At 32.7% G+C, this 23,426-nt stretch overlaps 2 protein-coding genes across 2 annotated transcripts; both read left to right on the forward strand.

The window, feature by feature from the left end:
- The first annotated feature begins 1,867 nt into the window (after positions 1 to 1,867).
- LOC126709302 (uncharacterized) lies at positions 1,868 to 11,850 on the forward strand. Its single transcript, XM_050409495.1, has 15 exons — positions 1,868 to 2,265; positions 2,668 to 2,761; positions 3,711 to 3,889; positions 5,287 to 5,337; positions 6,096 to 6,152; positions 7,030 to 7,150; positions 7,629 to 7,695; positions 7,810 to 7,851; positions 8,746 to 8,851; positions 8,974 to 9,084; positions 9,450 to 9,521; positions 9,621 to 9,722; positions 9,807 to 9,853; positions 10,058 to 10,085; positions 11,432 to 11,850. Exons 1-15 carry the CDS (start codon positions 2,248 to 2,250, stop codon positions 11,531 to 11,533), a joined length of 1,197 nt encoding a protein of 398 aa, XP_050265452.1. The 5' UTR covers positions 1,868 to 2,247; the 3' UTR covers positions 11,534 to 11,850.
- Positions 11,851 to 16,072: 4,222 nt separating this feature from the next.
- Positions 16,073 to 18,544, forward strand: LOC126709309 (homeobox-leucine zipper protein ATHB-6-like). The gene is made up of 3 exons (XM_050409507.1): positions 16,073 to 16,580; positions 17,090 to 17,451; positions 17,971 to 18,544. The coding sequence occupies exons 1-3, from the start codon at positions 16,520 to 16,522 to the stop codon at positions 18,382 to 18,384; spliced, it is 837 nt and encodes a 278-aa protein (XP_050265464.1). The 5' UTR covers positions 16,073 to 16,519; the 3' UTR covers positions 18,385 to 18,544.
- The last annotated feature ends 4,882 nt before the right edge of the window (positions 18,545 to 23,426 follow it).

Here is a 23,426-nt window from a genome sequence, read left to right on the forward strand (position 1 = left end):
TTTCATAAAAAGATTCATAAAATAGATTATTAATATATGCTCTAAGGGCATACATTAATTGAACCTAACACTTATAGGGCCTATTTGGATATAGGGGAAAATGAGGGGGAGTGGAGAAGAGTAGAATAGAGTTAACTAAAAATAGACTAATTTTGGGTCAAATCTACTCTACTCTATTCTCTCTCTCTTTCCTTCAATCCAAACAGACCAATAATTATGGTTTTACTATATATTGAAAAATAATAATTTATGGCCTGTTTGGAAGTTTAGAGAGGGAGGAGAGTAGAGGGGAGGAGAGCAGTGGAGAGGAGAGTAGAGTGGAATGGTTATCCTCCACCTTGTTTGGATGTTTTTAAAATTAGTAAAGGGGAATGGAGTAATTAGCCCTTCCTCTTGTTTGAATGTTTTAAAAATTAGGATGGAAATGAGAGGAAATGATTTAAATAGACAAATTTACCCTTATTTGAAAATGGACTTGCAACATTGGTCTATGATTAATTTGTTAGATTAAATAATTATTTAATTAACATTTTCATTCCATCAAATACCACTAATAAAAGTATAAAACTATCCATAAAAAAAAAAAAACATATATATATATATATAAATATATATATAAAACTGCTATTAGCTATTATAAAATTATTTTTATTACCTCAAAAAAAATTATAATAAAAATTAAATTAAATTTTCTTTATTGTTAATACCTATGTTGTGTTAAAGAAGAAATAGTTTAACCCAAAAAAAAAGAAAAAAGAAAAGAAAGAAAGAGGTTTTCCCAACAAAAGCGAACCCCAAGGAGAACTCGTCGGAGCGAGCCACTGTCGTGTCAGAGCACGGTGAGTACTCGTTGTTGTTGTCGCTTGCTGTGTCGAGGGAGACCAGAAAGTTGGAGCAACGTGCTCTCATGGGTGCTGCGGGATCGAAGCTCGAGAAAGCTCTCAGAGATTAGTTCCCTGAAGGCGAACGCTACTTCGGTCTCGAAAATTTCGGCAACACTTGCTAGTGCAATAGCGTTTTGTAGGTTCAATCCGAATCGTTTTGCTTCTTTTTTTTTTTTTTTTAATTTTTTAATTTTTGTTTTTTGTTTTGATTTTGTGGTTAGGGTTTCAATTTCTAATGGAATTTGTATTTCATCGTGAGTTTGAATTTTTCTTGTTGGGTTGCCTTATTTGTAAAGTTAGTAACAAAGGTAAATAGTGAGATTCAATTTTTTTTTTTATTCACCTCAAATTTTCTCAGGAAACAAACAAAGATTATTTATATAATCTGTTTGTAATTTTGTTAATTTAGAAAGGGTAAATTAGGGAATTCATTTGGTCAATAATTTATCTACTCTACTCTCCCTCCAAATTTCTCCAATTTGGAGGAATTAAAAATGAGGAGTTACAGGTAGTTGAACCCCTTCCCCTCATTCCTTAAAAAGCTTTCAAACAAGATAATTGAATTACTCTCCCTCCCTTTACTCTACTCTCCCTCCTTTTTTTAACTCCCAAACACGCCATTAATCAAACAACTTCTAAACAAGCTCAACTTCGTTTAATTTAAATAAATTAAAAAGTAAAGCTTCTTGAACATGTAATATTGTTTTGAACTTTTGATAACGAGCTTAAGTTCAGAGTGTTCAAAATAGAAAATAAACAAACTGAACTTTTAATACTTGGGGCACAATCCTATTTTCAACCCTCCAAAGTATTTGTAATCACATTGGGGCTTAAAACCAATAAGTCAAACTTCCCCACCCTTGAGTCCCACACAGTGGTCCACCCAATTCCGGTCAAAGAACCACTTAAAATACACATTAGTGCGGATACATGTACATCCATAAAAAGCAAAAATCAAAAAACCCCTGGTTATTAGACTGTTATAAACCTCACCAGTCACCAGTCACCAGTCACCACTCCCTAATTCGTGGTGTTCCCACGACTATAGTAAAGTCCTAACAAGAACACATAGCCGACCAAACACAAAATACCATACCCAGCCGCCTTGCTAGACTTGGCCCTGCTTTTGGTTTTTTACCCAAACATTTTTTTTCTTTTTGGTTAAACTTTTATTTGAATTTTAACACCGCCACCGTCAACGCGTTTAAGTCTTTTATCTCTGTTCCTCTCTCTCTCTCTCTCTCTCTCTCTCTCTCTGTGTCTCAGTGCGTGTTTTTTTTTGAAAAACTCAGGATTACATCGTATACATTGTAACACACTGACGCCTTGTTTCATAGGATTTTGTTCGGAATTGCTTGATTCCATGGCTCTTCGTTTCGAGGTATGCCTTGCTTTTTACCTTGTTCACATTATAATTTATGGGTTCCACACTAACACATAGAAACATGTTTCAAACAATAGGATGAGGCAACTTTGTAGTTTATGTTTCGCTAATTTAAGGTTGTTGTTTAGGTTATGTATTTATGTTGTATAGTCCAAAGTAGAATCTACAGGCAGACTATAGTTCCATTATAAACAATGTTGATTGTTTCTATTTGATTTGTTACGTTGTTATTTGCTGTTTTGGTCCATAATAAACAATGCTGATTGTTTCTATTTGATTTGTTACATTGTTATTTGCTAATTTGGTTCACTATAAACAATGCTGATTGCTCTTTCTTATTGTTTCGTACATTGTTATTTGCTAATTTGTTTTAATTTTATTTATGTTTCTGCCCTTTAGATTCTAGGGAGGTTCAATCGTGCTCGTGCAGCTCAACTAACTCTCCCTCACTTTGTGTGCCAAACGCCCTTGTTTATGCCCGTCGGTACTCAAGGTTAGAGTTTGTACTATCTTATGTGTTCCATGGAACTTTTAGTTCATCAAGAATGTTGTTTATTTTACCTTGCTCTATTAGAACAAAAGATCATCAAGTTGGTTTGGATAGTAATATATCATGGCGCTGCATTCCTCTATTCCTAAGCTCTCTTTCTTTGTAATTAATGTCTTTTTGTGTTTTTTGCTTTTCCATCTTTTTTGTACTTTTGATATGCTGGTGCTAATTTGCATCTAGCAGTTTTTTGAATATATTTTTTCTTACCTATCAAAAAAAAAAAAAAAAAACAACAATAACAACAACCAAACCATAGTTTCAAAATGTTGGGGTCGTCCATGGATCCTTAACAAACTGCGAAGGGTCGGCCACATGTATTTTATCTAAAATCATACTATCAGGTTACTCCCTTAATCGACATGTCCCCTTTATATTGCTTCTATTAATGTTATTTTTAACCTTCCTCTACCTAATGAACTTCAATTGAATGATGCATTCACTAGGGATTGAGTACTGTTCAAAGGTGGGAGAAGGCTATTTCCCATTTTTGTAACCAAAAGGCCCGGGTGACCTCCAATGGGGGGAGAAAGTAATAAATTTTCATTTCAACTTCCTTTTTAAATTTTGGCTGTCATTTACCTTATAATTTGACAAATCACTAGTACTGTTCCTAAGTTAAATATGAAAAGGAAAAAGGTGCTCATTAACATTTCATTCAATTGATGAATCATATGCAAACACTGGACATTGAGTATTCTTCTTCCATAAAAGTTGAAGTTAGTTCTTTTAGGGCTAGGCCATATAGTTGTTGATTAATATGTTTTTAGTAGAGCAGTTTTAATACACAATAATGCATTCATAATTTGACCTAGCATGCATACATGCAGAAATGGTCACCCACTTCTGTTCTATTTAAGATTTTATTACATCACTAAGGTTTAAATGGTTACAGGGACTATTAAAGGGTTGGCAACCAACCAGCTTGAGGAGATTGGATGCCAAATAATACTGGGGAATACATATCATTTGGCGCTCCGTCCTACTTCTGAACTTATTGATGAATTGGGGGGTCTTCACCAATTCATGAACTGGCCAAGAGCATTACTCACAGATTCCGGTGGCTTTCAAATGGTTGTCTTTTAAGATATGATATATCAATTTGAATTTAAGTCAATTGTATTTTCTTTTTGCTATTGATAATGCGATTTGTGGTGTCCTAGTTATTCTGGGGTCTACTTGTACATATTACTAATGCATTAGTAGGGGACAATTAAAGTTGTCATATGTAAAGAGGAAGACAAGAAACCATGTTGCTTAAGGCAGTGAGAGAGGCATTGAGATTTATAGAAAAGGATATGGCATCGTTCAATTATACAAAATTGTCTATGTTAGCAGCCCCAAGTAGTTGGGATAAAGGCTTTGTTGAGTTGAGTTAGTTACATTTAACAATTTAGGACATGTATTATCTTTCCATTTATCCATTACTGCAACATGGGGCTCGAGTGTGAAAAAAAGTGAAATAACTGAATCTTAGTCTTAGACAATGTACTGGTGGCAATGAGGTCTAACTCTAATGACATCTTCTCTCCTTATAAGAAAAATGTGGAGGATGAGGTCGTGGGTCCAATAACCTCCAGGTTCTTATATAATTACCAATGAATGTTCTTATGTCATATATAGTTACCAATAACCTCTAGGTTTAATAATGAGCTCTAGTCTTAGATGATGTTTAGTGACATAGGGAATAGATACTGATAAATTCAGAAGGTTTATAAACTTTTCATCTAATGTGCATGCAACTGGGCGCAACATTTGATGCTGAATGTGCGTTCCACAGGGAAACAAAGGTTCTTGTTGTTCCTAGCTCATATTTTACTAATAGAATCCCAAAGCATAATTACCCTTGTTCTTATCTTCTGCCTCCTCTATTATGTAAACAAGTTACAAAGAGATACATGAATTATAGAAACTGTCTCCAACACCTGCCATTGAACTGATATATTGACAGCATCCTAGTAGAAACACAGTATAAATATTGTTTGAAATAAAAATTCAGTCAAATTTAAACTTATTAAAAAGAAACAATCAACTTTATGGATGCATAAAATGGATAAAACAGGTAATGCTAAGTGATGAAAAAAAATTTATGACAAATTTTGAAGATAAGGACAGAAGCCCCTTAGTTGTGGTGAGGTTTTTGTGAATGTTTTTAATATCACAAACTTCATTCCTTAGTGAGTATTTAGTGCTGCATCATGGTCTCTTAACATCTCGTTATGAATTTTTACATAATGATTTTCATTGCAAGGGCAAACACTAGAAATCATTTTTGGTTTATTTTCCACATTGCAACCAAACAAGGAAGAATAAGTCATATTCCCCAAAATATTTTCTATAGAAAACAAATGGAGCCTTTGTTTGTTACTGTTTTGGTAATCACATCCTTCATTGTTCTTCTTATGGTATAGCTAACTTTGGTTTATGATGTATGCAGTTAAAGCTCATAATTTTTTTGCTGATGTTTTCAGGTGTCATTATTACATTTGGCTGACATCACTGAAAAGGGTGTTACGTTTCAGGTACCTTTTAATATATATGGTTAAAGTTTGTAACGCGGTTCTTGTTGAAATGCGATGGTTTACTAGATCAGCTTTTATTTTTGAAGTTGTTGTAGTACAAAGAAGTTCTTCCGAAGGACTCAAAGATGTATGTTGTCTTTTGCTAGAATATACGTACCAAACTTGATAAAATTAAAAATCAAGAAGTGAGAATATGTGTAGGTGTTTTTTTATGCGCCCAGGTGCATGCTTTGGGAGTGCATCATATTCATTGTTTAGTTCTCCCTCTCTCTCTCTCTCTCTTTGACTTTTTTGTTTAACATTTGATTGGGGCGTAACCCCGTTTATCCTGATGAATTGTTTCAGGATATGAGAAACCTGTTATGTTTCTCTTCTATAAGCAATTGTGCAAGTCTAATCTCGTATCAGCAGTGAATGTTCTTATCTAATATGGCATGGCTTCTTGTGTTGAATTCTCTATATAATTTTTTCTTTCTACTTTGTTTTGGTGATGAATTCTCAGTATAACTTTGATATTACTCTACCAATTTATAATTTGAGTTTCTTGTTTTTACTTATTTATGATCTTTTGTTATGAAAATTGGAGTTTTAAACTATTTTGTTGTTGCTTGTAACTTTTTTTTTTTTTCTGAATAAAATAATTTATTAGATCGAAGGACTAGCTGAACTACACAGAAAGTGTGCAGAATAGTCCTAAATAATTACACGCTGAAATTCAATGAATTGCTTGTAACTGAGTTTTCATTTTCTTACTTCAGTCACCAGTTGATGGAAAGCCCATGCTCCTAACACCTGAAGAATCAATTCAAATCCAAGTAGGTACTTTTGTTGAGATTGTTTCTTGTTAATCTGGGGCCTTGATTTTATTTACAAGAGTCCTAGGTTTCTGTAGCGAACGTCTTTGAATTTATATAATCAGTTATAGTACTTATCAAAAAGAATCAGTTAACTTACTTTCTCAAAATGTCATGAAGAGCATTTATCAGATTTATGGGATATTTGGCATATATCTTTTTTGTTTTCGTTTTTATGATTGCCTTTTTTTTTTTTTTTTTTTCAGTGTAACCCAAATATTGGATTCTCTAGCTATTAGGATGCTCTTTCTTTAGAGGACTTTCATGGCAACTCCACGACTTTATATTTTGGCTCTTGCATTAATTTATATTTATTTCATTAATGATTTTTTTCCCTCTTTGATCTCTTGTAGATATCGAACTCTTTCTCTTGTAATTTGCTTCTTTTCTGAATATGATTTCCATGAGTAGCTAGCTTAGAAATGTTAACGGGAATGCATTATTGAGAAATTTAATTAATTATCACAATTGACAACCTTATAATACATTGTCATTGCATAAATTTTAGTTTTATTTATCAATAACGGCCATAATAACTAATTAGTATTTTGAAACTTTGGAGAGGGGGGAAGGGAAAATTGAAGCTTGTGCCTTATTTGAAACTTTTGGTGGTATGGATATTCTATTGATTTTTCGGATTTGTTATAGCATATTTATAATATCCCAAGGAACTCACCTTAAGGTGAACTACTCTGCAGAAATTTGCCAGTTTAAAATTCTAGACAGAAGTTAAAAATCAAACATCCAAAGGGTTGAGTGCTAAAGCATGGTTATTGTTTCTTTACCACTTCCTTCTTGAATACCTCATGTCCTTATGTTTCCCCAACAAATTGTGCAGAACAGGATTGGAGCAGATATTATTATGGCTCTTGATGATGTAGTGAAAACAACCATTACTGGTCCACGAATAGAAGAAGCCATGTACCGCACTCTTAGATGGATAGACAGATGTATAGCAGGTAATTACATTTGCTACCCAGAAACACTCATGTTTAATTTCACTAACAACCAAAAAAAGGATATAAATCTGTATGATGCATAATCAACCTTAGTTTTCAAATGCAATGTCCTTGGTCCACCTGCAACTTCCTAGGCTTATTAACCCAAAAGATCTTTTCCTTAGGTTTATTATTCAGGCCTTGGTCGAAACCATGCTTTTAAGTTATGCAGAGTTTAATAATTGTAATGGCTAGGTAAGTGAGTTGTTATGCTTATACTAGATTGATACATGTAGTGCTAATATGTCAATAATATGATACTGTGATATCTTTGCCTGTAGTGTTTTCCCTGGATCTCCTAGTGTTTCATGGATGATCCAATAATGTTCTTTTGTGCCATGTAGCATCTATATCAAAGAACCAGTCTTCCTTGGGTATATTTTGGGATTATTCTGACTTAGGTTACTGTTATTCTCACTGGATTGCATCCTGTAAGCAGCTCACCAGAGACCACATGAGCAGAATTTGTTTGGTATTGTACAAGGTGGATTAGACCCTGTGCTAAGGTGAATCTCAATTCAAGCTGTAATCTTCCCCTTTTTTTTTTGGTTGAGCTATGTATCTTTTAATTCTGATTCTTTTTCTTTACTAATCATCTTATGTCATAATACGGTAATCAGGGATGTATGTGTTAGAGGCCTGGTTGATCGGAATTTACCTGGGTATGTGTATACTATTTTCAGTGAATGATAATTCTAGTTGTAAGCTTGGCATTACTTTTAGCACTTCATTGCTTTCATGGTAACTCATAAGTAGTCAACTACCACAGTTGCAGTTTTTTTGCAATTTGCTGTGATACATTTCATGCGGTAAACTTTTTGGTTTTTTTTTTTTTTTGGGGGGGGGGGGGGGATAAACAGTAAATTTGACATGTAACAGAAAGTATATCATCATGACTCTATACTATAGCATACAATATGATTAATACATATGTAAGTTATTATAATTATAAAAAAAACATATGTAAGGTATTACATCCATATGTAAGGAACAGCTTTCATATTATTTTTGAAAAATCAATTAACTTGTTTTTTCTTAAAATTTTTTTTTATAATAAATTTTGGTGTCTACTCTAAAAAAAAAAAAATTAATAATAACTCTGCAGTGTACTTTAAGGTTTTGAAGAAAGCATTTAAAGCCCTCTGCTGCTATCTTTTGCCACATGTACATAAATTAATTCTCATTATTTATGCCCTTTACATTAAAAGTTCATTGCTTACAGTTGTTTTCAGAGCTTTAAAGGATTGTGAAAAGTTTTCCTTTGAAGCACCATTTAAATTTGTAACAAAGCTTTCCTTTTGTTTTTTGTTTTCAATAATTTCCTGTCTAGGCTTCTCTCTCTTAATTTTTCATTCTCTATTCAGTTGCCACATGTGAGGTTTAATGTCTTTCAGCCAGCAATCGGTTCAACATTGTTTCATACATTTCAGGGATTTATCTTATTATACCAATTTGCACACATACATACATCCACAATTGATCACTGTATTTTACTTTAGTAGTGTTATGGTTTATTGATCAAGGAGCCATATTAACAGAGCTTACTCTTGTGACAGCTATGCTATTGGTGGTCTTGCAGGCGGTGAATGTAAAGATTCATTTTGGCGTGTTGTTGCTCAGTGCACTGCTGCATTGCCTGAGGACAAACCACGATATGTTATGGTGCAGATTTCTTTCATCAAATCAACTTACATTGTCCAAACTAACTTGAATTCTTGTGAACTGGGTGGTTCATCTTTTCATATTTTTCCATGTCATGATATTTCCTCAATACTTCTTTTCAGGGTGTTGGTTATCCACTGGATATTGTAGTTTGCAGTGCTTTAGGTGCTGACATGTATGACTGTGTTTATCCTACTCGTACTGCTCGCTTTGGCACAGCTCTTGTACCTGAGGTGATAGCTCTTTTCAGGGTGATAGCTTCTTGTGAATATAAACTATGGAACCATACTTTTACAACATTCTTGATCTTTTAAATTTTTTAATCTTCTTTTGATCTCCAACACGGTTTTTCTTACAGTAAATTTATATATGAATGGTTTATATACAAAGACTTTTTGCTTCATTCATATGTTTCTCATGAACATGAAACATACGTGCAGGTCACCTGTTTATGTGAACTATCTTTAACTTAAATATGCATCTCTGTACATAGTTGCCAGTCAACTCCTGTTAACTATGAACTTCTTAAAATGTAATGGTATTTCTTTTTCAGTGTGGGTGGAAGGATTATTTCTGATATTTATGATATTTTATGCAGGGAGTGCTGAAGCTAAAACACAACGGGATGGCTGATGATACTCGTCCCATTGATCCTACATGCGCTTGTATGGTGTGTTCATAACCGAAACATGTTGGGTGAATTATTATCGTATTATAAATTGATATTTTATAATGATACATCTGCCTCATTGTATTTATTTCACTGTAGGTCTGCAGGACCTATTCTAGGGCCTACATCCATTGCCTTGTTACAAAAGATGCCATGGGATCTCAGCTTCTTTCATATCACAATCTGTACTACATGATGAAGGTACAAATAGAAAATTTTCATATAATTTTTTTTAATATTTCTTTTCTTCCCTATAAATGAAAGTGAATTTCTTTAAAATTGCAGCTTAGCAGAGATCTACACACGTCAATAATCGAGGGAAGGTTTCCAGAGTATGTTTTTCTTTTGCTTCCACCCCCCCCCCCCCCCCCCCCCCCCCCCAATCCTTTTCTCTTCCTCTTTTTTCTTTCACGTCCTTCTGAATTAGCCATTCCCCATTCTTGTTCAGTAAATAACTTTATGCCAGTTAAATTCCTCACTTCTATCTTTTTGGTAATGACTATTTTAACATTCTTCTCAATCTTGTCTTATTGTAGGTTTGTATGTAATTTTTTGCGGATAATGGTATATTTCTTCACTTCTTTCACTCAAATTGGACCTTTTTCTGTGTATATATTATATTTACTTATTGGTGGGATATTCCCCATCCTATGTCATTGTATACGCACATTAAGTTGAAAATTAAGTTGACGTAGGACCAGGGGAAACAAGGTTTAATAGGGATTTAGGAATGAAACAAAGGTGAAAATCAAGATTTGAGTTGCTGTGAACAGTAATTAAAAGATAAATTCCTAAGAATCACTCCTAGGATTCCTTGCATCACACCTAAGAATAGTCTGCATCACACAAACTATAAAAGAAAGCTTCATAGCTCTTAAATTCTGAAAACATTCATTATTTATCTCCCTCTCAATAGAAAACACCACACCTCTTTAAATAGAAGACTAAACCTAATCCTAGTAGAACTAGGATTTCTTAAAAACCTAATAAGACTTGGACTTGGACTCCTTAGGCTTACTACTAAGCCCAAATAAATAACCAAACTTAAATAAAACCCGAAAGATGATCTAATGGACTGTTGGCATAGCCCATTCCAGAGTTTTATGAAATTACAAAACTGCCCTTGATACTTAAAATCAAATAAAATATAATAAATCTGTCTTCTTATTGCTTCCTGCATCATAAGTCTTAATCTCTAGTGGAGGTGTTATTTACTTCTTCTTTTTTTGGCAGTAGGTATTGGACTCTATTTACACGTCTAGTTTATGCCTTAGATATTAATCTTAGCATAGTGGTCAAACCATCAAGATTCAAGACTCCAGTTCATTAGAAATTATGTCAAACACACACACAAGTGCATTTTTTTTTAAAGAGAGCAATGGTACTACTACATTTCCACTATGGTCAATGGATGTGTGGCTTGTCTCTAATTTATGAGTTCTTGGTGGCAGATGAATTTCGAAATTGGGTCAGCCTGAGAGAGAGAGAGAGAGAAGGGTTTTTTTTTTTTGTTTTTTGAGGTGTGGGGGGGGGGGGGGGGGAATGCAGATTTTCAAATTCCTGTTAGATTAAAACCTCCTTATCCTAATGAACCTATTTACTATTTTGATCCTGCTGTGCTGGGTTGAAAGGTCTTCTATTGGAAACACCGTCAAACTCTTCTCATGTGTATTTTATTGGTAAGTTACACATGCATTGCATTCAATAGGTTTTGAAGACACAATCTCACCCTCCATCCTATTATTATGGGAGAAGAAAGTGCCAGTTGAGCTTAAGCTCAGTGGTATTGTTGCATTGGTCACTATTATGGGAGAACGGAGTTTTATTTATGTGGTTGTTGAATTTGGTCATTTGGTTGAAATATTTAGGGTATTACTCTTGAACCTTTTCATGTCTTTATTGTCTTGTAGTTTCCTAAAGGTGATGTCCCTGAATGGGTATGCAATGCCATGGAGGTTGCCGGAATTGATATCTCTTCCTGCTGTTCTCCGTTCTCTTCGTCTCAAGATTAAAATAATAAAAGATATTCAAACGAGGTAGGCTTATATAGAGTTCGACTTGAAAGAATTTTACAAGAAATTTAACTTATAGGCAATGATACGGGTGCAGCATAAATTTTGTAGCCCATTTATATGCTGCTTCATTAGGATTCTAGAGATCTTTTCTTTTTTATTTGTCTTCATGTTAACTTTTTTTTTTTGGGTAGAAATCTTCATGTTAATTTATTTTCTATTCACATTGCAAGACAAATATTTTATTCTTGATGTTAACCTTGAAGCATCTACTGTTGAAAATTTGTGTTCAATGATGGATTCTAATATTCTAATCGTGATGCTCACGTCTTTCCTCATTGAGGCAATCATGGTTTATATGACTAACATGAGTCGTCAGGTACAGTGCTAGATGCTTCTACTCTAGTGTCACATGAAAATATTTGAAAATTTAGGAGTGTTTGAGAAATGAAGGGGTAAAACCCAACACAATCTGAACAGGTTTGGATAAAGAATTTGACAAATTCTTAGAAGTTTCAAAGTGATAGGATTTAATTTGGCTGGAATTTCAGTACACTACCAATTTAAATTTTTAACCTTGAAGTCTCGAATGTTGAAAATTTGTGTTCAATGATGATATTCTAATTGTGATGCTCACGTTTTTCCTCATCAAGGCAATCATGGTTTATATGACTAGCATGAGTCAAGTTCGGTACAATGCTAATTCTACTCATAGTGTCACATGAAAATATGTTCAAAATTTAAGAGTAATTGAGAAATGAAAGGGTAAAACACTACAATGTGAACGATTTTGGATAAAGAATTCGACAAACTTTTAGAATTTTCAAAGTGCAATGATTTAATTTGACTGGAATTTCAGTATTACCAATTTAAATTTTTATTATTTGGATGTGTGTGTATATATATTTATGTATATATACACCTAAAAATTAAGAAATTAGTTTATTATATTAGTTACAACAATGATGGTAACAATGATATGCTAGTCGAAATATAATTGTATTGTATTAGTGGTTGTTGTAATCAACAAAGTCCAGGAAATATAAATCGTTAAGTTGCTTTTTTTATAGGGGAGTTTAAACACTTAAAATTCTTTCTTCCCCAACCTAACCAAGTCTTTTTCTTTTCTCGTTCTCAATGACTACAACTTTATTTATTTTAATTGTCTCATTGAATAATACTTTATTTTTGGTTAAATCATTGAATAATACTCTTTGTACGAAATCTTCGCCTTTTCAAATGTTTTTATTAAATTCAATTGCTATCTTTTTCACTAGTAAATACTGATACAGGGTATAAATGCCAAAAACATGCAAACCAATTTCCTTCGGATTTGACCAGATCTTTCAAGAATAGTCAGGGGGTTCAAACTTCAATAATTGATACCATTTGATCCATTATAATCTTTAATGGAATTTATAATATGACTGCAAAGGACTTATCCAGTTATCTTTACTTTTTAAAGTAAAAATAAATAGACGTTTAACACAAAAAAGCTCTCTAGTCTCTCCCTTTATTGATTCTTATTTGCTAATAATTGGGTTGCACTTGGCAGTCTAATGACTAATGAGAACGTTAATGTAACATAATCTTTTGTTGCAAGTACTATAGATAAAAAATAAAAACTAAATAAAATAAGTAGTGACTCATGTGGGATTTGCAAATGATAAGAGAAATAATCAATAGACTAGCTTATAATCAAAATCCAGATACAAACAAAGTCTTTAACAAGATTATTTTTAAGCAAATTGTATCTCAGATCTTGTATGGTTTGTAGAATATTTTCTCAAACACTAATTTTGAAGTCCATCTTACCATTCTTGTTCCAGTACCAGCCCTAATCTAATTTCATACCAATTCAGCAACAGGTCATTAGTGCATAATCTTTCTCTCCTTTTCCAAATGGTTGGTGCATAGTTATCAACTTATCATCGTCATGAATTATTGGTGCGTAATTATTATAGTCAGTGAGCAAATGTAGACGCAATTATAGTCCCTCTAGATCTCTCTCAATTCATAATGGTACTAGACTACTAGTATTAGACTCAAGGTTTTACGGTAATAAAAAGTATTAGTATCCAAATGATATTCAAAAATTGAGAACTCCTCCCCATGTTGAATTGGAAAAGTCTAATTGATAGTTACAGAAAAGAATCCATCTAGGCTAGGTTACTAGGATCTACGATGTTTACGAGTTTTGAAATTCAATGGCACTGACACATTTCTTTGATAAGAAGAAGCTAAAATTCAAATTTCTCATTCTCCACTTATCATAAGCTGTAACAATTTGAATTTTTTTTTTTTTTTTTTTTTTTTTTTTTTTTTTTTTTTTTTTAAGGATTTAGGCTAGGCTAGGATTCCGTATCCAGGTTTGCATAGAGATGCCAAAATTGCCAATCATACTGTGAAGTCTTATTCTTGATTGTGTGAAGCACATACTTTCTGATATATGCATGTCATTTTGTCTAATTCAGCAGAAAATGCAAGAGCTCTCTGATTGGACTTTGTGATGTGTGGGGAGTGAGGGTGACCCAAGATGTACTTGTTTGATTCCAATTAAAATTTTCAAGGTGAGGTCATGGTATGCATTAATTTTCAAAGCGGTTTGATGGGGGATTTGACTTCGTAGATTATAGATGGAGTTTGGTAATGCTTCATTTAAGAGGACTTCTAACAAAAAACGCAAGTAACAATGAAAATATGAAAACAATTAAAGGACTGAATAGTGAATTCTAAGGTATTTCTAGTTCCTTTAAATCTCAAGAAAGTAAATTAAACCGTTAATAGATTAATTTGAAGCTTAATTTATCTCCTTATTTAAATATTTCGAAGGTTTGCAGTAAACAGATTAAAGCCTAGTTCTTCACACTAATATCAAATTGGTTCGACGTAAACATCTTTCAGATTAAACAAGACTAACAATAGAGCTCTTGAATCAAACTTCAATATAAACTTATATAAAATAATATTAATCTGAGTAATAAGATTACAAGGAAGCACTTACAAGCATAAACACCTTTTAAAGCCTTATGAAGCCTAGGGAAATCTCTTGGGGAACTTAATATTACTAAAGAATGATCTTTGTATAAACAAATCTGCCTGTAGTGAGTGGTGTCATACCTTTGAAAATAATCATTCTATTTATACTTGAGGCTTAGCGGTTTGTAGCCGATGTTCCTTAGCGGTTATCATTAGCTGCTGGTTTTTTCACGTCTTTCCTTCCTTATGCTTGAATGACACTTGTTGCAATTTCAGTTGGTAGATTAAATTAAATTGCTTCCACATACTTTTTTTTCTGATCTAATACTTTGCCACAAAAACTGCCATGTATGCTCCCACATCACTTCTCACGTTCTTGTGCTTTCACAGTTGTAATTTCTTTGTCATGCACCTATCAAGTTTATAATTTTATTAGAGGAAATTTTAATTTAATACCAACAGCACTCTTGAATTTTCTTGTAGATTTTCCTCTCTTTTTTTGTTGAAAGATTATTAAACTTTATCTCAAAAGTTGTTGATTTTTTGGCAGAAAATAAAAATGTAGAAATCCATCAATAAAATATGAAAGTTTTTCTATATGTAAACATATAAATATATATAATTTTAAAACAAAATATAATAAAAATCTTAATTAATCTAGGCCCTACTTTTTGCATGATTGTCCTAATTAAGAATACTTTTACAAAGAGAATAAGAATATTTTTACCTAACTTTTTGTGAGCTTGCATGGTTTCCGTTAATTAATCTATCTATTATTTGGAACAACACTACGTGATTTACAACAACTTATAAAAAACACTACCGTGAAAAATTTCATTACTATTGAAAGATTCGTACAGATGAATATTAAATAAACATTTTAGGTCATGTGGGGTTCGTCGGTCTATCTTGAAAATATTATCACTCTTTTGAAGTGTAAAGCCAATTTTGCTTGTGGAATTTAGGTCTAAATAAACAGATAAAAAAAAAAAATTTCCACCTTCTCCTTTGGTGGGTTTTGTTTGTTTTGGTTAATTTTGAAAGAATATCGCCTGGGAATATATATATTTTTTGTTTTTACTGAAAAATTCCACTTTCTCATCTCTCTGATTCCTGGTTAGCTTTTGTAGATTCAGGCACATAATTTCGAAGGGCAATAATGCTAACTTCCCTCGTGGTCTAATTTATTTAGAAAATCTTGTTAATTATTTTCTCATTAGGGTATACTTCCCTCTATTTCTATTTATTTCATTATTTTTTTGTTTTAACAGTTTCAATGGTAGAACATGTTCATGTTCAAATTTATTAGTTGAATTAACTGAAACTTTTGTATTAAATTTTTTTGCAACAGTAAGATACTCAAACTTATTCTGGTATATCCAAAAATTTAAAAATTAAAAGGCATATTCATGTGTGTTTGGCACACCACATACGACATATCTATCTTGTAGATCCTAGTGTTACATAAACCATTACCATCTAGTGGTGACTCATGGTCCCATGGCTTGCGTCTAGCTAAGAAGAAAAAGTTTTGATCTTCAATTGCCAGTTGATACCAACTTCATGTATAGTTCACATCAGTTTACAGTGTATATATAAGTGCTTATCATCAAGACCAAGGTTACCATATCCAACACTTTTCTCTCTCTCTCTCTCTCTCTCTCTCTCTCTCACGCTCACAGATTGCTTAGATAATGATTTTCTAACCAACCCTTTTGATTTTTCTCTCTTTTATTGTCATTTCATTTGCTTGATCCATAACTTTGTCATGGAATCATGCTTTGTGTTTTTTTAATCCTCGGAGAAAGACAAGGAACAATCTATGGTTGCTCCAAAGCTGTACCTTTGTACAACATTTCCCAATTAGGCCATCTTTTACCAATAGATGATTCTGTTTACATTGTTTTTTCAAACTAAACAACTTGGGTGACTCTTGTCCTTGAGCTCTATAAAGTAGCGAGCGACTTCAAAAAGTCTAGGTCTCTAAGACTCCAAAACATCTCAGTGATGAAGCGGTTCAGTAGCTCTGATAGCTTGGCTGCTTTGATCTCCATTAGTCCACCTAAAGGTAAACAAAATTCAAGTAGAAAATTTCTGTGATGGCTCATTTTATACATAGACCCAGCTATATTTCCATTATTTCAGACACTGTAACAAGATTCTGATTCTCCCTGTGATTACTAACAGCACTGTTATTTGGATTTCCAAAGAAACCAAAACTTTAATTCATGCGTAGTCTATCTTTTATACATTTAAGTTGCTAAATTGCGCACAAGTATTTGAGAAGAAAAACACAATCATAATGAATTTGTGCTTACAAACCGATGGATTATTAGGTGTGTATTTTTATTCTTAAACAAAAACTTATTACAGTTCATAATTGAATATTTATTATTGTTTGATCCCAGCTATAGTAGAATTTAGAATTAGACTTATTACCAAGTGGAAGTTTTGAATTATGGGGTCCTTGGAAAACTTACATGATCATAAACTTTGTTTGAATACATCTATTCTCTGATATTGCAAACTCTTTCACCTTTTCTTTCTAACAAAACACTTCCACTACTGTAAATGTAGAGAACAACACTTATTGTTACAGTGAGGATTTCCATGCAATGCTAAATAGATTAGAGCACGAAGATTTGGAGGAAGAAACTGGGCTGGTCTTGGGGAAGAAACGGAGACTAAGCTTGGAACAAGTAAAGGCATTGGAGAGGAGCTTTGAAGTGGAAAACAAGCTAGAACCAGAGAGAAAGGTAAAATTAGCAGCAGAACTAAGCTTGCAACCAAGACAAGTGGCAATATGGTTCCAAAACCGCCGAGCCCGCTGGAAAACCAAGCAATTGGAGAGGGATTATGGGGTTCTTAAAGCTAATTATGATGCTCTAAAGCTTGACCACCATAATCTTGAGCAGGAAAACAAGGCTCTAAACTCAAAGGTATATCATATAAGTAATCATAGCACCCATAATTTTTCACAAATGTTGACTGACTTCTTATGATGAAATAGCATCATTTTCAAATGGGGATCTAGATCCGGTACAGTATGCAATAGTTAATTAATGGGTGAGATTGAAAATTAAAAATTCAATTTTAATCTCAGCCCTTGGATCATAATTTTGTTTACCTTTCTACCTTTTATTATTATTATTATTATTTTTTTTTTAACATTTCTAACTTTTACATCTCACAACGACACGATAATCTTCACTAATTGAAATCGTATATTGATAAATTACCAAATCCCCAAAATGTCATAAAGGAACCTTGAAAAGTAATAATGATTTTAATCATTTAGTCATAATCAATTATCAATTGTCCAAAATACCAAGGTTTTAGAAAATGTTAAACATATATGGTTAAAGTCTCATTTTGGTTGCATTTCAAAAAGCTAAAGTCCTTCACTTTAACTTAAATTGTGGATATTTTTTTCTCCTTTTTGGGTTCCTGGATTGCAGCTGAGAGAGCTGAAATCCAAGCTCTGCAGTGCAAGTTCAGAAAGCAACCACTCTGTGAACGAAGAGTCTCCAATATCAGAGTCTGACAACAACGTTTCTGAGCAAAGTAAAGGCCATGACTTACGTGCAGAGAACAGCAACAAGGCAGTGTCAGTAGACAGCGACTCAAATGGGATCATGAAGGAAGAAAGCAAAATGAAATTTTCTCTATCTTTCAATGGCTCATCTTCCTATTCAAATCCATTGGTGAATAGGCTTCAATTCTCTGATCCCAGAACGGTTGTTCCAGCTAAAGCATACCAACCCCAGATTGTGAAAATGGAAGAGCAGAATTTGTTTAGTACAGAGGATTCTTGTAATTTCTTTTCTGTTGATCAAGCTCCTACCCTCCATTGGTACTTACCTGAGCAGTGAAACTAGTTCAAAGCCAGGCTCCAACTTCTAAATTTATTAGTATACTTTTTCACAAAGCTCCCCTTGGCCCTTGCACAACAGAAGTGACCAAGTTCCACATTTTCAGAATGTGTAGTTTCTTTTTTTTGGTTAAACAGAATGTGTAGTTTCTTAATCTTAATATTTCTGCTGTAACATAATCCCTACTACTATAATTTTTTTCCCTTTTCGGCCATAAGATAAGATAAGCCATCCTACTACTAGAAATGCTAACTTCATTAGTAAAATAATGCCCCATGACACATAAATTTTCATGATGACTTTGTGTTTAAATAATAGTATTTTGATAGGATTTCATCAATCATAAGAGGGTCCGGTTAAGAGCATACATTAATTATTTATTTTAGGATGTTTTTTATAAAAAAAAAATTAAAAAAACTGACAAAAGAGTTAATATCTTTTTCAGGCCGATTTGGTAATAAATTTATAATAACGTTGTTTAAGTTTTATAGAAATACATGTGAATAAAAAAGTAGGTGAAAATATATATTATAATGTTTAAATAACATTTTTTATTGTTTAAACATCATTACCAAACGGATGTTTAAATAATAATTTTTATTATTTAAACACCATTACCAATCATGTCAATGTCTTTAGCCATACATTAACAAAACCCATCATAAAATACTATTTCAATAATTGTGGAAAATTTGTTGTGTACTAAATCTGATGTATATCATTGAGAAAAGATGCCGTCGCATGTAGCCTTAACATGAGTCTAGGAATCTGTCTTGGGAGTTGGGAATTTAAAAAGGCAAGCAACAGGCAACAGCACATGGTTGGCATAGCAAAAGTGGGATATGTCTAAAAGCAAAAATTTCGGGCAGGTTTACACTTTGCATTGGACAGAGCCTTTACCAAAAGTCTTCCCGCATGGCCATGATTACTGTTTCCTCTCCTTTCTACAATCACAACTATTTTTACAATTATTGACTTGACTTATTAAAAGTTTAGAATCAACTATAGATCTAAGTAAAATTGATGGTCTCGCATTAAGGGTTATTTTAGAAAGTCTTTTTTTTTTTTTAATATAAAAAATATATCATTTAATGTGTTGTCTTTTAAATAAAAAAGATATAAGCTTCTAAAATTAGAAGATTTTGTAATTTGTAAAATGTTAGTGAAAGAGAAATATTAACTTGTTGAATAAAGGGAAGAAAGGTAAATTACAGAATTTAGCTTTTTTTTTTTTTTTTTTTGGTAATAAAGGAACCTCTGCTAAAAAAACTAAAGAATTCGAACATTAAACACATTGTCTATCATAATATGGTCCCAAATTGTCAAGAAATAATAAAAGATGGAGATCTTTCAAAACTAGAGTCTTGAGTTTGACTGACTCCTCTTTTGTGCATTCGAACGCTAATACATTGTCTATCATAATACAATCCCATATTTCCAAGATATAACCAAAAAAACAAAAAAAAGTACATTAGATGGAGGTCTTTCAAAAACCACAGAGTCTTGAGTTTGCTGACTCCTCTTTTAGAGCAAATACATTAGCACACTTATTCCCTTTTTCTCAAGCATACATCAACTAGTAAAGCAAATTCACCAAGAGATTCAGCTGAACTATTAATAAGACACACACATACCACAACTTTGGCATCAAGCTTCATTTTCAACAGCAAGAAGATGAAGTTGGAAGCAAAGAACTACTCCTAGCCCTAGGAGAGTATTTTTATTGTTTTCCATGTTTTGGTCCCAATGGGTGAGCCCCATAAAGTCATGAACGCCACGCATGTGGTTGGTGAAAAGTAGATATTGATGCAAAGCTCATCATCACCTCACAAAGTGCATGGCAAATACAATGACTACTATTACTGGTACCATTCTCAACAGGGATGGGGCTACACCCTTGTCCCCAACCTGTTCAGTCCATTTTGGCTGCCCCCTTTAGGTGGGGTCGTATGGTACGACCAAACTTCGTGTATACGTCTCAATCTTTCAATTCATTGCCTCTAGCACATTCTTGGAGGCTCTCAAATCAAACTACTCTTTAGTCTTTACTTATCATGTTTTAACATCTCAACGGAATCTCATCAAGATAAGTTTTAGTATTGAATAACGTAATTGATATCTTCAAATGTGTTTTGGACATTTATAGTTTACTAGATTGTGTATATTGCATCAATATACTGGATACATTAGGATGTAGACATGTGTCCAACACGTGTCCTAACGTGTTCAGTGCATTACTGCACTAACTACAGTGTCCTAACTTATTCATCATTTATCTCAAAAAAAGTAATTGAATTATTACAAAAATTACAAAATTTTAAAACTTGGATGTTTTTGTCAATGAAATATCGAACTGTTGGCTTTCAAATTTTAAAATGTTTCTTTTCCAAAGCGTACTGTGCTTGTTTGCTCTCTTGATCTTATAAAGAGTAATTTAGACCCACAGCTGATTTGGTCTCATTTATCAACTAGTATATAAAATAGAGTTAATTGAACAAGTTGAATAGTTTGTTTCCCCTTTGGTTCAATATATTATCCTTTAGCTTGCTTGCAACATATGTTAAGACTTTTATAACTCAATAAACACATTTTCATTCAGAATTTAAATCTTTCAACTATATATTGAGAAAGAAAACATGCATACAAACACGTGAACTCATTGCAATTTTAAACAAATAAATTGATTACTAGCATGGTTAAACTAACATCATAATCATTGTTACATTGAATTATTGAATGGAGCTTATCTAATAGTTGATGTGATTTCCCATTTTGGCTAGCTTAAAAAGTAAGAGGATTCCGATCTCGTTTTGTAAACTTTAGCAAAATTTTATAGTATATCTAATACATCTTACATCTAATTATAGGTACCTTTTTCTGTAATTTTCCTAAACAATTTTATACCAATATTTATCAAATACTAGACAATAGTTAACAGATCCATCTTTTAATTAACAATTAATCAGAATCTTATTTTATAACAACACCTGTTTCAGTTTTTGTAACAACTAGATATATGTATTAAGGAACGAAGGAGAAGAGTACAAGGGTCACTTTCTATACACAAACTTTAAGCAAGAAAAAGACAGATAAAAAGAGCTGCTGTGACTAATTGGCTTCTTGGCCCTAATGTCTTCTTCATGTCAGAGATTGGGACCAATATTGTGTCATCCATGTTTGACTTTTAATACACCATGGAATCTTGCCACCTTCCTAGAACGCCAATCCCTACCTAGCTGTAAGCTGTGTAGTGAAAGGCACCAATTTCCCTAGCTAGCTTTTTCTTTTTCTTTTTTATATATTTTTGTGCCTAGCTAGGGAAGCAATGTTCTTGAGAATTTTTTCACAGACGTTAAATTATTATTCCTGCAAAACTATTTTTATATGATTGTATTTTTATTATGCATTAATGGTAATAGATCATATCAATATTATAAGTGAAACATGAAAAACTGTATCAATTGATTGATTATTTCTGTTTATCCTAGGACCTAGACTCTGCGTTTGTTTCTCGAATAAGTCTATTGATACAAAAATATTGTGAATATTTTTATATAATTATTGATTTGATAGATTATGATTAGTATATAATGAAAATAACATTAATAATGGAGCCATTTAACTTGACACTTTAGTTAGTTATATGTTAATTTTTTTTGAAAGAGTTTCAATTTATAGTGTTCACTTTTAATGATAACTTTTTATCATCAAACGAAAACACCAATCAGTTTTTGGTGTAGACAGGAATTAAACTCCAAATCTCTTATTCAACCATTCGAGACTTTACCAGTTAAGGTAATTAAAATCCACTATGTTAAAAAGAAATTGTATTCCCAATATTACTCTTTTACTCCCATCTTTACTTAACAAAATTAAGTGATTAATATACAAATATTCTATTCATTTGAAAATCATACATTTAAAAGTGTATGCACAATAAGGAAATAAGGAATAGGACAAGTGAACCACCAGCTGTAATTGACAATATCATTGGGGAGATTCGACAAAAACTACAAGGTTTTAAAATGGTGGAAATATCCCATGTGAGGAGGCAAGACAATCACCCAACACATATTTTGGCTCAATATGTTGAAGAGTTTGATGTTTATGTAACTTAGATAAATGAAAATCTTAATATATATATATATATATATATATTTTTTTTTTTTTTGGAGAAATAATTACAATATGCTGTTAATCCCGCAACTCGAATCCTTTTCCCCCTAAATCGCTAAACACTTTATGCATGGGGAGGTGCTAATTCAACTGCAAGGCCTTTAGCTCTTAATATAGTTGAGTTCACATTGTTTCAAGATGTATTGAATTTTTTTTTTCTTCTTTATATAAGTTACGGTCTTCTTATCCCAAAAAAATTCCCTATTCTAAAAGACAATTATATGGGGTAAAACCTCAAACGCAGAGTTATCCATTACAGCAGATTACGCAACTTGGGACTAAATTAAGTTGGCCTAGCTGATCATAATAACACAATCAACTTTTTTTCCTCCACTTGAGTAATAGTTTCATGCATGACAGTGGTTGGATTTTGCTGGTTTAACAGAGATGTCGTTAATTTGATAAGACATTTTTTTTTCTTTCTAACTTATTCGAAATCCCAAAGGGCCATTGGTTTGTGGATGAGAAGAGAACATCTTGTCTTTGTCTATATGTCGCTCAAGTGGCTAATACTACAAGAGCCAAGAGTGTGACATTAGTAGAAAAAAAAGTGAGTTTGTGGGGGAAGGTAGATGATGACCAACCAATAAGTTCTTGTCATAGTCACATTGATTTTAAATGTTGGCCACGTCATACTCGTTCATGAACTAAAAATTTATTTATCAATGACAAATCTTCTTCTTTTTTTCTTGGATATGTATTTCCCTATGACAACAAAGATGAAAACCCATGGACAGGATTTGTAGAGTTATTTTTTGAAGGAAAATAACACCTGCTATTTTCTTTCAGGAAAATTGCATAGTTGAATTGATTTTTGTTTTCTTCCTTAATTTGTTAGGGGCGGTTTGGGGCGGTTCGTCCAGCAA

Source organism: Quercus robur, chromosome 2 (genome assembly GCF_932294415.1).
Source record: "Quercus robur chromosome 2, dhQueRobu3.1, whole genome shotgun sequence".
Taxonomy (NCBI): domain Eukaryota; kingdom Viridiplantae; phylum Streptophyta; class Magnoliopsida; order Fagales; family Fagaceae; genus Quercus; species Quercus robur.